The sequence below is a fragment of the Lygodium microphyllum genome, chromosome 5 (assembly GCF_053477565.2).
Source record: "Lygodium microphyllum isolate KBCC chromosome 5, Lygodium_microphyllum_v1.1.10, whole genome shotgun sequence".
NCBI classification, from domain to species: Eukaryota; Viridiplantae; Streptophyta; class Polypodiopsida; order Schizaeales; family Lygodiaceae; genus Lygodium; species Lygodium microphyllum.
In genome coordinates, this window is record NC_141139.1 from 2,947,781 (window position 1) to 2,961,411 (window position 13,631).

Consider the following 13,631-nt stretch of genomic DNA (forward strand, 5'->3'; position numbering starts at 1 on the left):
TTGCACCCTGCTGTCAAGGCTGCGATTGCGGCGTTGGCTGTGGGCCCCCCTGCCGTCCCCCTCTCTATCGTCTTTGGACCCGTGTGAAGCCGCCAGCATCCACTTTGCAGGCCTGTCGGCGGAGCTGCCTTGGCTCCGAAACGCGTGCAATCTGCTGCCTTGTGTCCAAAGTCGTGGCAGCGTAAGCACTGCCCTGGTTGCCCAGTCACAATGACGTGTTGCCTAAAGGAGTGACCTCTGCCTCAATCTCAAGGAACTTGGGTATACTCTTTGTGTCTTTCACGGCCACTCGTACCTTCAGAACTCCTGCAGTTGTCACTGCATCTGCGAAGAAGGTAGGAAGAACTGTGCTGAAGAGCCATCCAAAGTCCTCCACTAATTGGCGGTACTCTACCGCCAGTCTGGGGAAAAGTAGAGCGACCGGGTGTCTGAGAAATCTGTTGTGGAGCGTGAATGTCTCCACCGTAAAGCCGCTATACTAGGGAACCATGCAGATGATCCCCTTCGTGGAGGCATAGGGTGAGCTCTCCACTAACTCACAATCTGCATCCACGGAGGTGAGTCGAACCATGAAAATCCCTCGGCCCATGAGGACTGCCTCTACGATCTGTGCTGTGCCAATGCGCAGCGTGGAGTGGAGCCAATCTCACAACTGAGCCCTCGACGGGGAGTGTCCAACGACCTGACCAAAGAATGCTGTTTCTTTCAACTTCAGCTCTGTGGCACGGATGGCTGAGAGCTGTTCCTCAGAGAGGATGATGCTTAAGGTGTTTAACTAGGGGGCACTCGCAGAATGCGTCGGCGTCTGACCAGAAGTTTCCATTGCGTGTCCTTGCCGAGAATCTAACTAACATGTTGTTGCGCTACCTGTGGGGGGGGGGGGGGGGGATTTTGTTATTTTTAGAGTGGTGGTGTGATCGCCTAGCCGGGCCTCCAGGCGGGAGAGCGCGCGCGGGGGGGGGGGGGGTGCAAGGCGAACATGCGGCCATAGGATAGGTAGGGGCGAGCTGTCGGGCGGGAGACAGGATGGGCGGCTGTAAGGCGGGGGGGGGGGGGGGGGGGGGGGGGAGAGGACTGTCGCTACGATGGCGGGAGTTGTCGGCGGCTCCAAAAACGCAATGGCAACTGGCAGGCGAGAGAGACGAGAGACGTGTCGCGCGAGCGGGGGGGTTTGACGGGTTGCGATGGCGGGGGCGGGAGTAACGACATGTCGGTGGGGAGTTCTTTCTTTTTCTCGACTAACTGCATAGTGTAAGCATTCTAGATTCTAGACTAAGTCTTGATGTGGTTATAGCTAGACAATACGTTGCCTCATTTTCTTCTCAAACATCTCGAAAAACCCATTACATACTGACCTCCATATGGGATGTATGCATATCCTAGCTCTAGTTGCTTCTGACCATAGTGTGTGACTATCCCATGTTGAGCTAAAAATGTATTAGTCTGACTTAAACAACCCTAAGACACAATTAATGAAGAAACCATCTTACTTTAAAAAGAAATGTGATCTTAGAGAATTGTTGTCCCACATCATGCAAAACCCTAATTTGGGTGTCCCAAACTTTCTATAAAAAGGCATGCAGCCCACCACTCTCCCTTAATCTTGTTTTTGCATGTTTTAGGAGTTGTATCTTTGCTGCTTGCACCCCGTTCGCGGAGGACATCATGGTCAGAGCCTTACATTGCAGTGTGCTATCCTCTGGTGCTTGTTTCCAGCCTTTGTACTAGTCGCCTACCTCCTAGAGTTGTTACCAACATCAGGGAATTTGCGTTTGTTGCTGCTAGGGCTAGTCAACATGATTTGCATCCAATCGCCATTAGTAGGAGCTGTCACCGTCATCGTCCTACTTATGTTTGCAGTCAATCTCTCTCCTCCGATTGTTTCCGTCAGCATCTGCATTATCGCCATCAGTTTTTTCTTGTTGCTCAGCATAGTTAGGTTGCGTTTATCATGTTCAACACAGTTGCCATTTTTCTCTCTCCTCATATATCTGTGCATAGCTGTCAGGTACGAAAAGTACTGTACGATACGATAAAATACAGTACTAAATGGTACCTTAAGATTTTATAAGGTACGGTATGATATTAGTACGAAAAAAAAAATAACTTTATTATTTTGAACTATAGACTATAGAACAAATGTTTAAAGTCAGCAATGCTATTGGAGTATATAAGATGAATACTTGAGGGTAACACGCCAAAACCTCTATGGCATATGTCGCATGTGCAACATGTGCTATAACTCACAAGTACATACATAGGAGTGGATACATCATACATGAATGATCATACAAATAAGAGGCATGTATGCTTGAGAGAGAGAAGGTTGAGAGAGAGAGAGAGAGAGAGAGAGAGAGAGAGAGAGAGAGAGTATATTAATGTCTCTAAAAGGCCAATTGGCCTATGAGACCAAAGCAATACATACAATGATGGTGTGTTTCTCATCTGGAACGAGAAAAGATGAAAAACAGGCCTATAAGATTGAAAAAATGAAATAGTGTCCTATAAAAGGGAAACATGTCAATGATCTAAAAGTGAAAGTAGAAAAAGGAAAACTCTCCATCAATGAGATGTTTGTTCTCTAAGGAGAGAGAAAGAGAGATGAAATGACATGAGATGCTTTATTAACGTCTACAAGAGGCCAAAATGACCTATGAGACCAACAATTACCAAACAAACCACCAAAGGTTTTGGTAAAAGATTTATGAATTTTGTCATGGTTTTGTTTGGCATTGCTAAGGCTAAAGTAACTACCGATGGTACATTCACTAATTCATGTGCTCTCAAAAGGTACATTAGGCCAAGCTATCCTCTGGCCTAGTTTTATTAGCAATGTGTACTAATGCTTTGGGTTTGGTGGTGCAAAATGAGCTATGATTAGGGTAAAATCAATAGGATTAAACTACTTGATGATTCTCAAATGGTGCTGAATTTATTTATTGATGACACTAATATATTGTGAAAAATGATGGGACATCAATTAGAAACGTTTGGAACTGCTTGAATACCTTATGTATAGCCTTTGGCTCTAGGATAAATCATAACAAAACATGTATGAGGAGTCTAATCAAGCTTCCACCCCCTTTCTTGGTTGATCGATCAAGGCTACAAAATCACCACCACCACCATAACAGCAACAGTCAACAACCCAAACTACCACCACCAACAACAACTACGTGCAAAGTACAAATTTGTACGGTACGGTACGGTACGAATCGTATAGTATGAACGAGTTCGTACTACGTACGAGTGCAACTATGTATCTGCGTTTTTAGTCTTTCTCTCTCTTGTAGTGCTGTTTGCATTAGATTCATCCTTCCTTGGCTACGTTTGCTAGTGTTTGACACATGGAGGTTGCCTTGTTACGATTCGAGATCTGTTCAGAGTATGATACACTCTCTAGCTCATAACCTCTATCTTGAACCCAGAGGTACAAGAATTCAAGGTTCAGAATTCATTGCATAGTGTGTTTGCTGCATGAGCACTGTATATTCATTATTCATTCACTTCATTATTTATTGTATTCATTGTCTCTAAGTTACATTAACGCTAGTTGTATTCAATGTTTATCAATCTATGCTTTGTCGTATGATTGATTTTGTGTTTTCTGCATTTAGAGCATTTCTTCATATGGTATTGAAGCTAGGTACTCTCTGAGAAACCTTGGCCTTTGATCGAAAAGCTCATCCGCAAAAGTAGGAACAATAGAAGGGTCAAATAACTTTAAACCCATTCATAACACGGCTCCAGTATCCACAGCCAAACATGGACAAAAATGAACAAGAGTGGGTCTCCCAGCTTGCTTCTGTCCGATAGGACATGGGTGGAGAATTATCGGAATTCCATGGAGTCCACAAACCATATTAGATTTCTACCATTGAGTATGATCTTATCCTTATGCATAGGGCTCAACAGGAGGTTGAAGGTAAGCTTGAGTTTTCTCCTTTAATTTCGGTGAATAAAACTAATGATCTTGCAGGACCTTCGGAATCTCCACTACCAATTGGCCATCTATAAGTGGAACTTGGCTCGAATTACACATCGGTTCCACAATATCTCTTTCCTCCAATGCTAGGTACAAATCCTATTATTTTAAATTCTATTCTAGCTGATTCTGTATTTCCTATTGGATTGGGGGATGCTTGTTAAGAAGGGACTCTTTAAAACAACCTTTGGTTTTTGAGTAACGAGAAAGATAGGTATTTATCTATGAACTTAAGACTAGGTAAGAAGTCGAAAGAGAAACCTATAAGTATTTTGCTACTTGCTCTTTCTTCAAATGACTTTATTTCTTATGGTTGATTTGAAGTAGGTGCATCTTCGTCTAATGCATTTAATGGACAAAAAGAACCAACCATGTTTCGCATAATATCCATTACAAATCCATTTGGGCTCCCACCCATCCCTTACTCATCTTCCGCTGCACCTTCCTTTCCACTTCCATTAAGTGCACCACATTATTCATCACACACTACATTGGGGGGTTTTGCACATTTAGGCACTGCCTTCAGGATCTCTATATACTCGTTTCCGAGTGGTATACCAAAGGCAGAGGCTTGTGACCTCCCACACATACACATTCGAGTTATCCCTCTGGGAGTGTATCTCAGACATACTTGAGTGTGGATGGTTTGGTATTGTAGTTTGTCTCTATAGCACCAATGTCCAAATTGACATTTGGATAGGGCTATTGTGTCCCAATGCCTCTATCTCCACCTATGGTATCGTATGGATCTACGTCTATTTTAGTACCTCGGCAGCAATTGGCGCTTATTGGACATCAACAACCTGTTTCTGTCTATTCACCATTACTCCCTTCTTATCCACCACCGCTACCAGCAACTTATCCTTCATCTTACCCCACCTATCCATCTTCACAGACACCCCATGGTTTAGGTTTCTCATCTGGCAAGCATGCATTTAACAATAAGACTCATTTCAACAGGTCAAACTATACCACTTGGTCAAATTTGATGAGACATGTTTTAGACTCTCAGAAACAATGGGATTTTGTGCAAGGGTTGGAACCCCAACTTGATCCCACACTTGTTTCATACAAGGTCATCCGCTCATGGAAGGCTCGTAACGCCTATGCTATTGTCGAGCTTATGTAGGGCTTATTGTCTGAGTTTCACTCTTAGCTTTAGCATTTTGACTTAGTATCCAAGCATTGGGCACAGTTGACTAATCGCTATGCCACTTGAGGCAAGTTCCATCATATCAATTTTGATGGTGAACTCCAAAATTTTAAAATCACAAACAAAGATGACTTGAAAGTCAAGTTGCCTGATTATAGGCGTCTCCTCGCTAAGTTCTCAACCACTAAGGCTATTAAGTCCTCTTAACGATTAGGTTATCATGTTGCTTAACAAAATGCCAAGAAAATATTTCCATTTTGTGCAGTAGATGATTTAACAGCCTCAGATGTCCACATTTTATGACTTTGAGTGTCAGTTGTTGCGTTACACACAGTTCGATCAATTTTATAATACGTCCTCGATAAAGGAGACTCTAGCTGCATCTTCTCAACGGGGGCAATAGGACAAGGGCAAAGAAAACTCAAATCAAAGTTAAAATCAAAAGAAGGCTAGTGAATCTTAAGGAACCCCTTAATCTACTCTTAAACTTGGATGATAGAATGTAACTAAGAAGAATAGGTATTATCAACATTGTCAAAAGGTTGGCCATTATGACGAGTATCGATCGAAGATAAGAGACACACAGCCAAAATCCAAGAATCAGACCTTCACATCCCATTTGAGTAATCCCAAGTAGAGGCAGTGGCGAGACTAGACTGACACTGCCATCAATTAGTCGTTACAGTTGGCGAACTACTTAACTCTAGAGTGTTTGTATGACTGGTCTATAGAGGCCTACATCGACTCCTTAGAGACATCGAATGTAAGTCTCGTTCATATTTACAAGTTGTCTCGTGATGAGGTGTTTGCAGAGGCCCTCTCATCACAACCAAGCGGCTCAACACTTGATTGGCTCGTGGAAAGTGGAGATATGCATCACATGACTCCTATATCAGCAGACATTATCATTTCATGAGTTCTTGCAGTTGGGAGTGTTCGTGTAGAAAACAACTTCTCTATTACGATTTAGCCCTAGGGTCGCATCAAAATTTCCACTAAACAGGGTTTAAAACTTGCTTCGCTGGATGATATCTATCATGTCCTTCAATTTGGGGTGAACTTGTCTATTCAGTAACTTTACCAATTGAGGTAAGCAGTTTTCTTCACCTTGACCACAATCGAGGTCCTAGACTCTTAGATTGGTCTAGTGATTACTCGAGACAAGGCACAACATAATGGTCTTTACTACACAACTCATTTCTTTACCGAGCCGACTGCCAATGATTCGGAGTTTCATCGCTTCCAAGCCTTGGTTGCCACACGGAAGTTAAGGACTTTTGAGTGTCTTTGGCATTTTCGCTTAGGACATCTTGGCTATGACTCTCTTTATGAGTTGTTACATTAGGGGATGACTGAGGGCATTCCATACCTAAAACTAGCTTGAGAGGTCTGTAAAGCATGTTAGCAAGGTAAGTATCATTGTACACCCTTTCCTTAATAGTATATCACTCGTGTTGTTTAAACCCTTAGGCTTATTCATGTAGATCTTTGTGGTCCCACACTCATTGTTGCCTTAAATGGTGCTTGAGTGTTGCTGGAAGTGGTCGTTGTGTGGATATTATGAGGAGCAATTCTAGTGGCGAGTTTACCTTCCACTGAGTTTTGTGAGTTTCTTCAGGAGCAAGGCATTGCATACCAACTCATCTCTATCAATTCCTCAGCATAGAATGGAGTCATAGAGCATAGAAACCGGACAATCATGAATATGGTATGCTCTATTATTCGTAGCAAAGCTCCTTGGGCGCTTTGGGTTGAGGCTGTTAATTGCAGTAGTCCCTTAAAGGACTTTGTATGAGGCATTATTGCGGCGGTCCCTAAAAAGACTTTAGAGTTTTCGATAGTCGTGCTTATATGCAAACTCTTGATGGCACGATAGGAAAGCTCACCCCTTGAGGTGATCTCTTGATCTTTGTGGACTAGTATTCCACATCGAAAGGCTACTGTTTGTTTGATCTGTGAACGAACAAGGTGATTGTTTGGAGGGATGTGGTCTTTGATGAGAGGGACATAGTGTAGTCTTCTGCGCTGGACTCTTTGTTCTCACCTCCGCTCATATCTTTTGAGATCGTGCTTACTAAGCTGGATCTACTGTCCGCACTTGATCTTCTTACAAACACAGTTCATACTTCTACATGTAGAGCACCATTTGAGATCATATATGGATAACCACTTTTATTACCTATTCTTAAAACTAAGGAGGAGATATTTCATTCAGATGAGTTCGTGTGTGATATGGATACAGCTTTCACCCAAGTTAGACGCGAGCTATCCCAAGATCTCTAGAAAAACAAAAGAAAGTAGCAGATAAGCATTGAAGGCAAATGATTTTATTAGGAGATTGGGTGTGGCTGAAATTTGATAAAGCTCGTCTAAGAAGCTGTAATAAGCCTTCATTCCAAGTCATAAGCTCGTAGTAACAAATTATGGGTCATTTCAAGTGATTGAAAAGATTAATGATGTTTGTTTATAGGTTACAACTTCTAGAGCATTGGAGAATTCACAATGCTTTTCATATCTATCTTTTGAATCCTTATGAAGAGCCTTCACCATTGGAACATGTAATAGAGGATCCACGTGAAGTAGACGAATAGAAGGAGATACTTTAACCAGAGCAAATAGTTTTGCATATGATCAGGAAACGAGGAAGAAACATATTTAGAAAATTCATTTTGAAATTTAAAAGTCACTCTCATTTAGATTCTAAATGAATACCAAAAGAGTATTTTAAAGACTATCCAAAAATAATTGTAGCTTATGAAGAGTCTGTGGGATTAGAAATACTTCAAGCAGTGTCTTGAGGACAAAATGGATTTCAAGAGGGAGGGATGCAACAAATTTTTTGTATATCAATTGTTACCAAGATATATTGGCTCAATAATTCTAAATTAATTTGATACTCATATACTTTGAAAGCGGATTTGTATTATTTAAGTGTTTCAAAATATGATTACATGTTTATCTTTCTATTTAAGGGTGGCCAATGGCGAGAATGCCCTATAATTATACTTGGATTGTCATTGATGAGATGCTCGAGAGAAATTAAAAGTTTAGTCGAGTGGTCAGATTGACCAGAAAGCTCAGATGACTAAGATTTTTATAGTCAAGTAGTCACATTGACTAGAAGCCCATATAATGAGTGGTTTCAGAAAGTTCCACCTCCATCACTATGCTCCATAGATCTTGGCCAACAATCGCATAGTTTGATAGTTCCTTGGATCCCAGCCTTATGGATAGGCACAATAGTATGTACAATCCATTCGTTTAGGAATCCTTCCGTCAAGACCTTGTTGAACATGAAAGCAAGGAATGGTGCAAGAACCTCTATTGCATATGTGAAATGCTCACCTTGGGTATCGGTGTGATGTGGCAATTGTAGCCTCAAGATAGCTTGCTTCACCATGCTAGTCATGAAAAAAGTCAAGGATGTGAACCTTGGCTCTCTTGGCTAGGGTATAGGAAGTTGGTGTGGCATATTATATAGACATTTTGCATAAGCCATGTCCTTGGATCCTCAGTGGGCACCTGCTCTTTTGGCTCTCTAAAGCTGCCATGTTGCAGCAATATCTCTACCTTGGAAGATTAGGAGAATGTCCTAGTAGTGTGTTCTTGTACTCTTTCCATTTCTAGTGAGTGAAGTGGTGTTGCTCTCTTTGGACCTCCCTAACCTATCAATACCAGCTTGTAGTACTCCAAAAATTCCTCATTAGTCATCGGAGCATAGTGTCAATCTCTTCCCATGTAGAGAAGAACTTGGGTGGTTAGCAATGATTTGTTGTATCTTCATATGCATATGTTGTCGAGACATGTTGTGCTCTAGGATACTGGGATCAGCCAAGCTGAATTGCTCAATCAATCAGTGTCCCTTGAATAAATGTAAGCTAAGGTTGTGTGAGGGGCCCTTTGGTACCCCTCTCAAGTGTAGACTAAGTCTGGTCTAAGGCTACTTGGGTGCTTGTCACAAAGAAATCTATGAGCTGTCTTTGGGTGTTGACTCATGGATATTTCTCTCAATCCTCGTATCTTCATGAGATAAAGACCAAGGTATCTCTCTTTAGTGTAGTGCAGGACAATGGAATCCATCCTTGAACAGACAATGAAAGTGGGCTCGAATCTCATATTATGTTGGGTATCAATAGGTGTGGTGCTCCTCTATTTCTAGCTCTCGTTGACAGATCCAACATATACATTTCTTTGGGGGATATGGATGTATATTTGCCAATCTCAATCTCTAGCTGGTGTGAGGAGGTGGGTATCTGATCAATGATTAGTAACACATCTAATCCCATGCGGTAGGTGAGTATCCATGTGCCTTGGGTGTATAATAAAGCCATCCTTAGTGGTGTGGAGAAAATGGTAAAATGACCCTACCATGGATTTGCCACTCTCTTGTGGCCCACTTACATGTCTTCCTCTTTCTTTATGGATGGAAACATCCTCCCCGTTTGAGATCTCTCTCTTCCAAGAGCATTGGTGGCTTTCTCCACAAGCTCATAAATCATATTGATCCACACCCACCCACACACACACATGCATATGTATATATGTGCACGTGCACGTGCACACACACACACACACACACACACACACACACACACACACAGGCGTCAAAGGTGGCATTGGATGTACATGGAAGATTTTTTAGTTCGATCAGTACCATACTAACATTGGATGGTATTAATTGGACAGCATTGGACCTGACAACCCTCCTTTTGATGGGCAGGGAATGCCGAGGAAAAGGACTGCTGCTGCTGAAGTACCACATGGCTTGCTTGCTGAACAGTGGGCAGGTCCTAAGAGGCCATGGACGAGTCAAAGAAGGAAATGGATAGATCTAAGATCTCCACCTGATGTGTTTGGGATGGAGTTTGTTGTAATGCGCAAAGGACTGATGGACCCAAACAGTGCCAAAGTTTTGAATGCCCTCGCCAGGCTCTCATAGAGTCTCACATCCAGGAGATGGGTATAGAACAAGATAGAAGAGAACATGTCTGCTAACATTTCTTCCTGAGGTATTGGAAGTCCAGGATCCTATCAAGAGAACATGAGCATGAGCTGCATTGTTGTTAAGGGTACTTACTTTTTATTGGGCATGCCATTAATGACATAAACATCTGTTTACAAAGACCACTGCATATGAGCTTGTAGATGGGTGCCCCTTCAACCAAATATTCAGGTGTCTTATTGAGACTTTGACATGAGATGGCTGCCTCTTCAACTGTCAAGCTTCTACCAAGTCTGGGACCAAAAAATGTTGCAAATACACTTATACAATTTACAGAGGAATCTCAAAAGGAAGCCTCAACAGAACTTGGCAGGTTGCAAAGATTTTTAGAGATAATTGTATGTGAATGGCAATGGTCATATGCCTCATGTAGAAGCAAATGTTAAATCAGCTCAGAAAACATTTCCGAAATCGGTAGAATCAAGTTCATCCAGAAGCAAGTGATGCACCTTACAAGCTGAAGTAGTGAGCAGCTGGTTGAAATTGTTGTTGGTCAATGTTGAGACTCCATACTATGCTTGACATTTTCATTCAACAATAAACCCTAAGCCGGTTGACTATTGGGTATGAAGGCTTGGACCAAGAGGTGATTGAGTGGTCACATCACCTGCAGTAGGTGCAATTGAGAGCTCTAGGCCAAACAACATGTTAATGCAAGTGGCTGTTCCCTTTGTAGATATAAACTAGCAAATGCAGTCTTAAATTTGAATGTTGGCAATTGTGGCATTTTAAGTGGCAGAAAGTGCTTTTGCAATATTCTTAAATGCTGAATCATCAATAATCAAGAGAGCCTTTCGGTTGTTGACCCTGTGCTTACAAAACATATGGAATTTGTTTTTGCAGTACCAGAGATAGAACAGGGACTTTCTGATGCTGTGAAATCAAAAGTCACCATTAGTTTCACTCCTCATCTGATGCCCATGGTAAGAAGGTGTCTGTTTCCACTACATGTTTGTTCTTTTAAAGATTAGTAAAACTGTATTCAGATGTGCGTGCGTCCATGCACGCGTGTGCACGCGCGCGCACACACACACACACACACACACATGCACACATTTCTATGTGCGCTTGTACACTGTGTAAGTAGTCCTGCATGCATGTTTGCAGATATAGTATGACAATGCTAATAGATGTTGTGAACATATCTCTTTCCATGTGATTCATGTTCTTGTGCATAATAAAAGCCACATGTGAATGCAGTCAGCCATACAGAGCCCCCCCAATGCCACACTACCATTTTGTTTTAGGTGCATCTTGATCCCTATTCTTATTGCCATGAAACAGGGTGAAACTTTTGAAGAGGACAGGATCAGTGCTGAATCTCATGCCACATCTAAGCCATATGTGTGTTGTTTTAATGTTCGTGTATCTGTATAGAAGTTGCTATTGGTATTGTTCTGAAGACATGCATTGCAAAATCACAACTGGCAATGAATGACCCTTCATGCACTGCATGGTTGAAGTTTCAATATTCCTGAATTATGTTTGTTGGTAATAACATGGGGATTATTGTTGAGATAAATGTGCTCTACCCACTGGACATTTTCGTGTCAAAGTAACACAACAGACAACTTGTGTAGTTAACAATTTCAAATCGGCTATTTCAGCTTAGATCACAGAATGATGAAACTTTATGGCAGTTTACTCAACTTGAAAATGATTTATAGTCTTGTGTGTAATCTGTGCACTCTCTTAAGAGTCGAGGTATGCAATCTACTATCTATGTGCAAATGGCAATTGGGGTAACGATTGATGATCTTCATCAACACTTGATCGAAAAATATCAGGTATGTAATGTGTCTGTAACTGTTGCTTCTGTTCGTTTTTAGACCTCAATGTCCCTCTAATCTGACTTCAAAGTTTTATATCATGAGTAGGAGGAGAAATTTGTGGTTGTTTTGCCCAAGGGTGTTATTCCACAGACACGAAATGTTCGAGGTTCCAACTATTGCCATATCAATGTGTTTGAGGACCGGTTGCCAGGAAGGGCAATTATCATTTCTGTGGTGAGTGTTTGATTTAGAGGACTTTAGATTCCATGGTAACTATGTAGTGCATGGGTATGGATTGCAATACAGCTGAGTCATTTAACATTTTCAGATTGACAATCTTGTCAAAGGCGCATCAGGACAGGCATTGCAAAATATGAACTTGCTTATGGGTTACCCAGAAGACACTGGGCTTCTACAACAGCCAATGTTTCCTTAAGGATGTTGGTTCGTTTACATTCAACCAAAACTGCGATGATGTTGCAGAAGTGGCTGAAACCAGTTTATATACCACCAGTGGAGGCATAGCTGATGTCCTTAAGCAACAGGATAAGATGTGGTTTGCTGATGTGATCAGATCCTGTATAGAGGTTGGAAATGACAGCTCTGTTTTGAAGGATATTCATTATTTGAGCATTTTGCTATGCTTGTCTTTGATGCTGGTGAGTATCTTGCTGACTCTATTATTTCCTTCTCACCATAACTTTCTCAAATAGTTTATAATTTAGTATGATGCTAGTGGACGGGGCATATGATTAGTTTTATTGTAGGAGCATGGGGTAATAACCTTTGAGAGCGGCAAAGCTCAATGACAAAGGGATGGAAATTAATGTTTTTATGACCAAGAGATGATGGCCATTATTCATGCAACCAAGAAATGGCATCATTATCTTTATCTGATTCATGGTGAAAAGTGATCATAGGGTTCTCAAATATTTCATATCACAATCAAACCTCACTCCAAAGCAACGTATTTGGATGGCTACATAAAAAAATTATGACTTCGATATTACACACACAAGGAAAGGGGCAAGGATAACATAGTTGCTGATCCCTTATCCAGAATGTGGACATGCAAGGTTTTAGTCATCACAATACTTTATAGTGATTGGATAGAGGAGCTCCAAGAGGCCTATCTTGTATATCATGAATCTATCCCTATATTTTTAAAATTATAGCAAGACATTATAGATGAGAATTTTACAGTGAAAAGTGATCATAGGGTTCTCAAATATTTTCTATCACAGTCAAACCTCACTCCAAAGCAATGTATATGGGTGGCTACATTGCATAATTATGACTTTGATATTACACATACAAGGGGCAAGAATAACATTGCAATTTAATATATGAACAAAATCAATATGAGCTCTTTGTATATTTAAATATTTATGTTCTCGTGTTCATTTCTAATCATGTGTGTACATAATCATTTCAATGTGTCTTGAGTCTCATTTAAAGTATTTAGCATTTAATCTTAAAGTATCCTTTTGTGCTTTCCTTTCTTAAAACAAAAAGGACATGTAGAAAACTGCAAAAGAAGGCATCATGCTAAACAAGGAGTAGAATGGATGATCTTAATCCATGGAGTTGCTACTTCTCTAAGCATGAGACCAATTGAAACCATGGAATCCACTTGTCAAAGTAACAATCCTTGTGCACAACCAAAATGACCATGATGCTTATAGTTGAATTGGATATAGATGTATTACTTGGGCTTAA

At 41.2% G+C, this 13,631-nt stretch overlaps 1 protein-coding gene across 1 annotated transcript in view; it reads left to right on the plus strand.

Moving 5' to 3' along the window:
• LOC148035446 (Putative N-acetyl-gamma-glutamyl-phosphate reductase) overlaps window positions 1-13,297 on the plus strand; it is a 132,782-nt gene extending 119,485 nt beyond the window's left edge. The window contains exons 9-12 of the mRNA XM_087677402.1: window positions 10,984-11,063; window positions 11,838-11,927; window positions 12,018-12,146; window positions 12,241-13,297. Of these exons, the coding sequence (XP_087533528.1) occupies window positions 10,984-11,063; window positions 11,838-11,927; window positions 12,018-12,146; window positions 12,241-12,348 (407 nt within the window). The 3' untranslated portion in view covers window positions 12,349-13,297. The remainder of the gene's footprint in view (window positions 1-10,983; window positions 11,064-11,837; window positions 11,928-12,017; window positions 12,147-12,240) is intronic.
• Window positions 13,298-13,631: the final 334 nt, after the last annotated feature.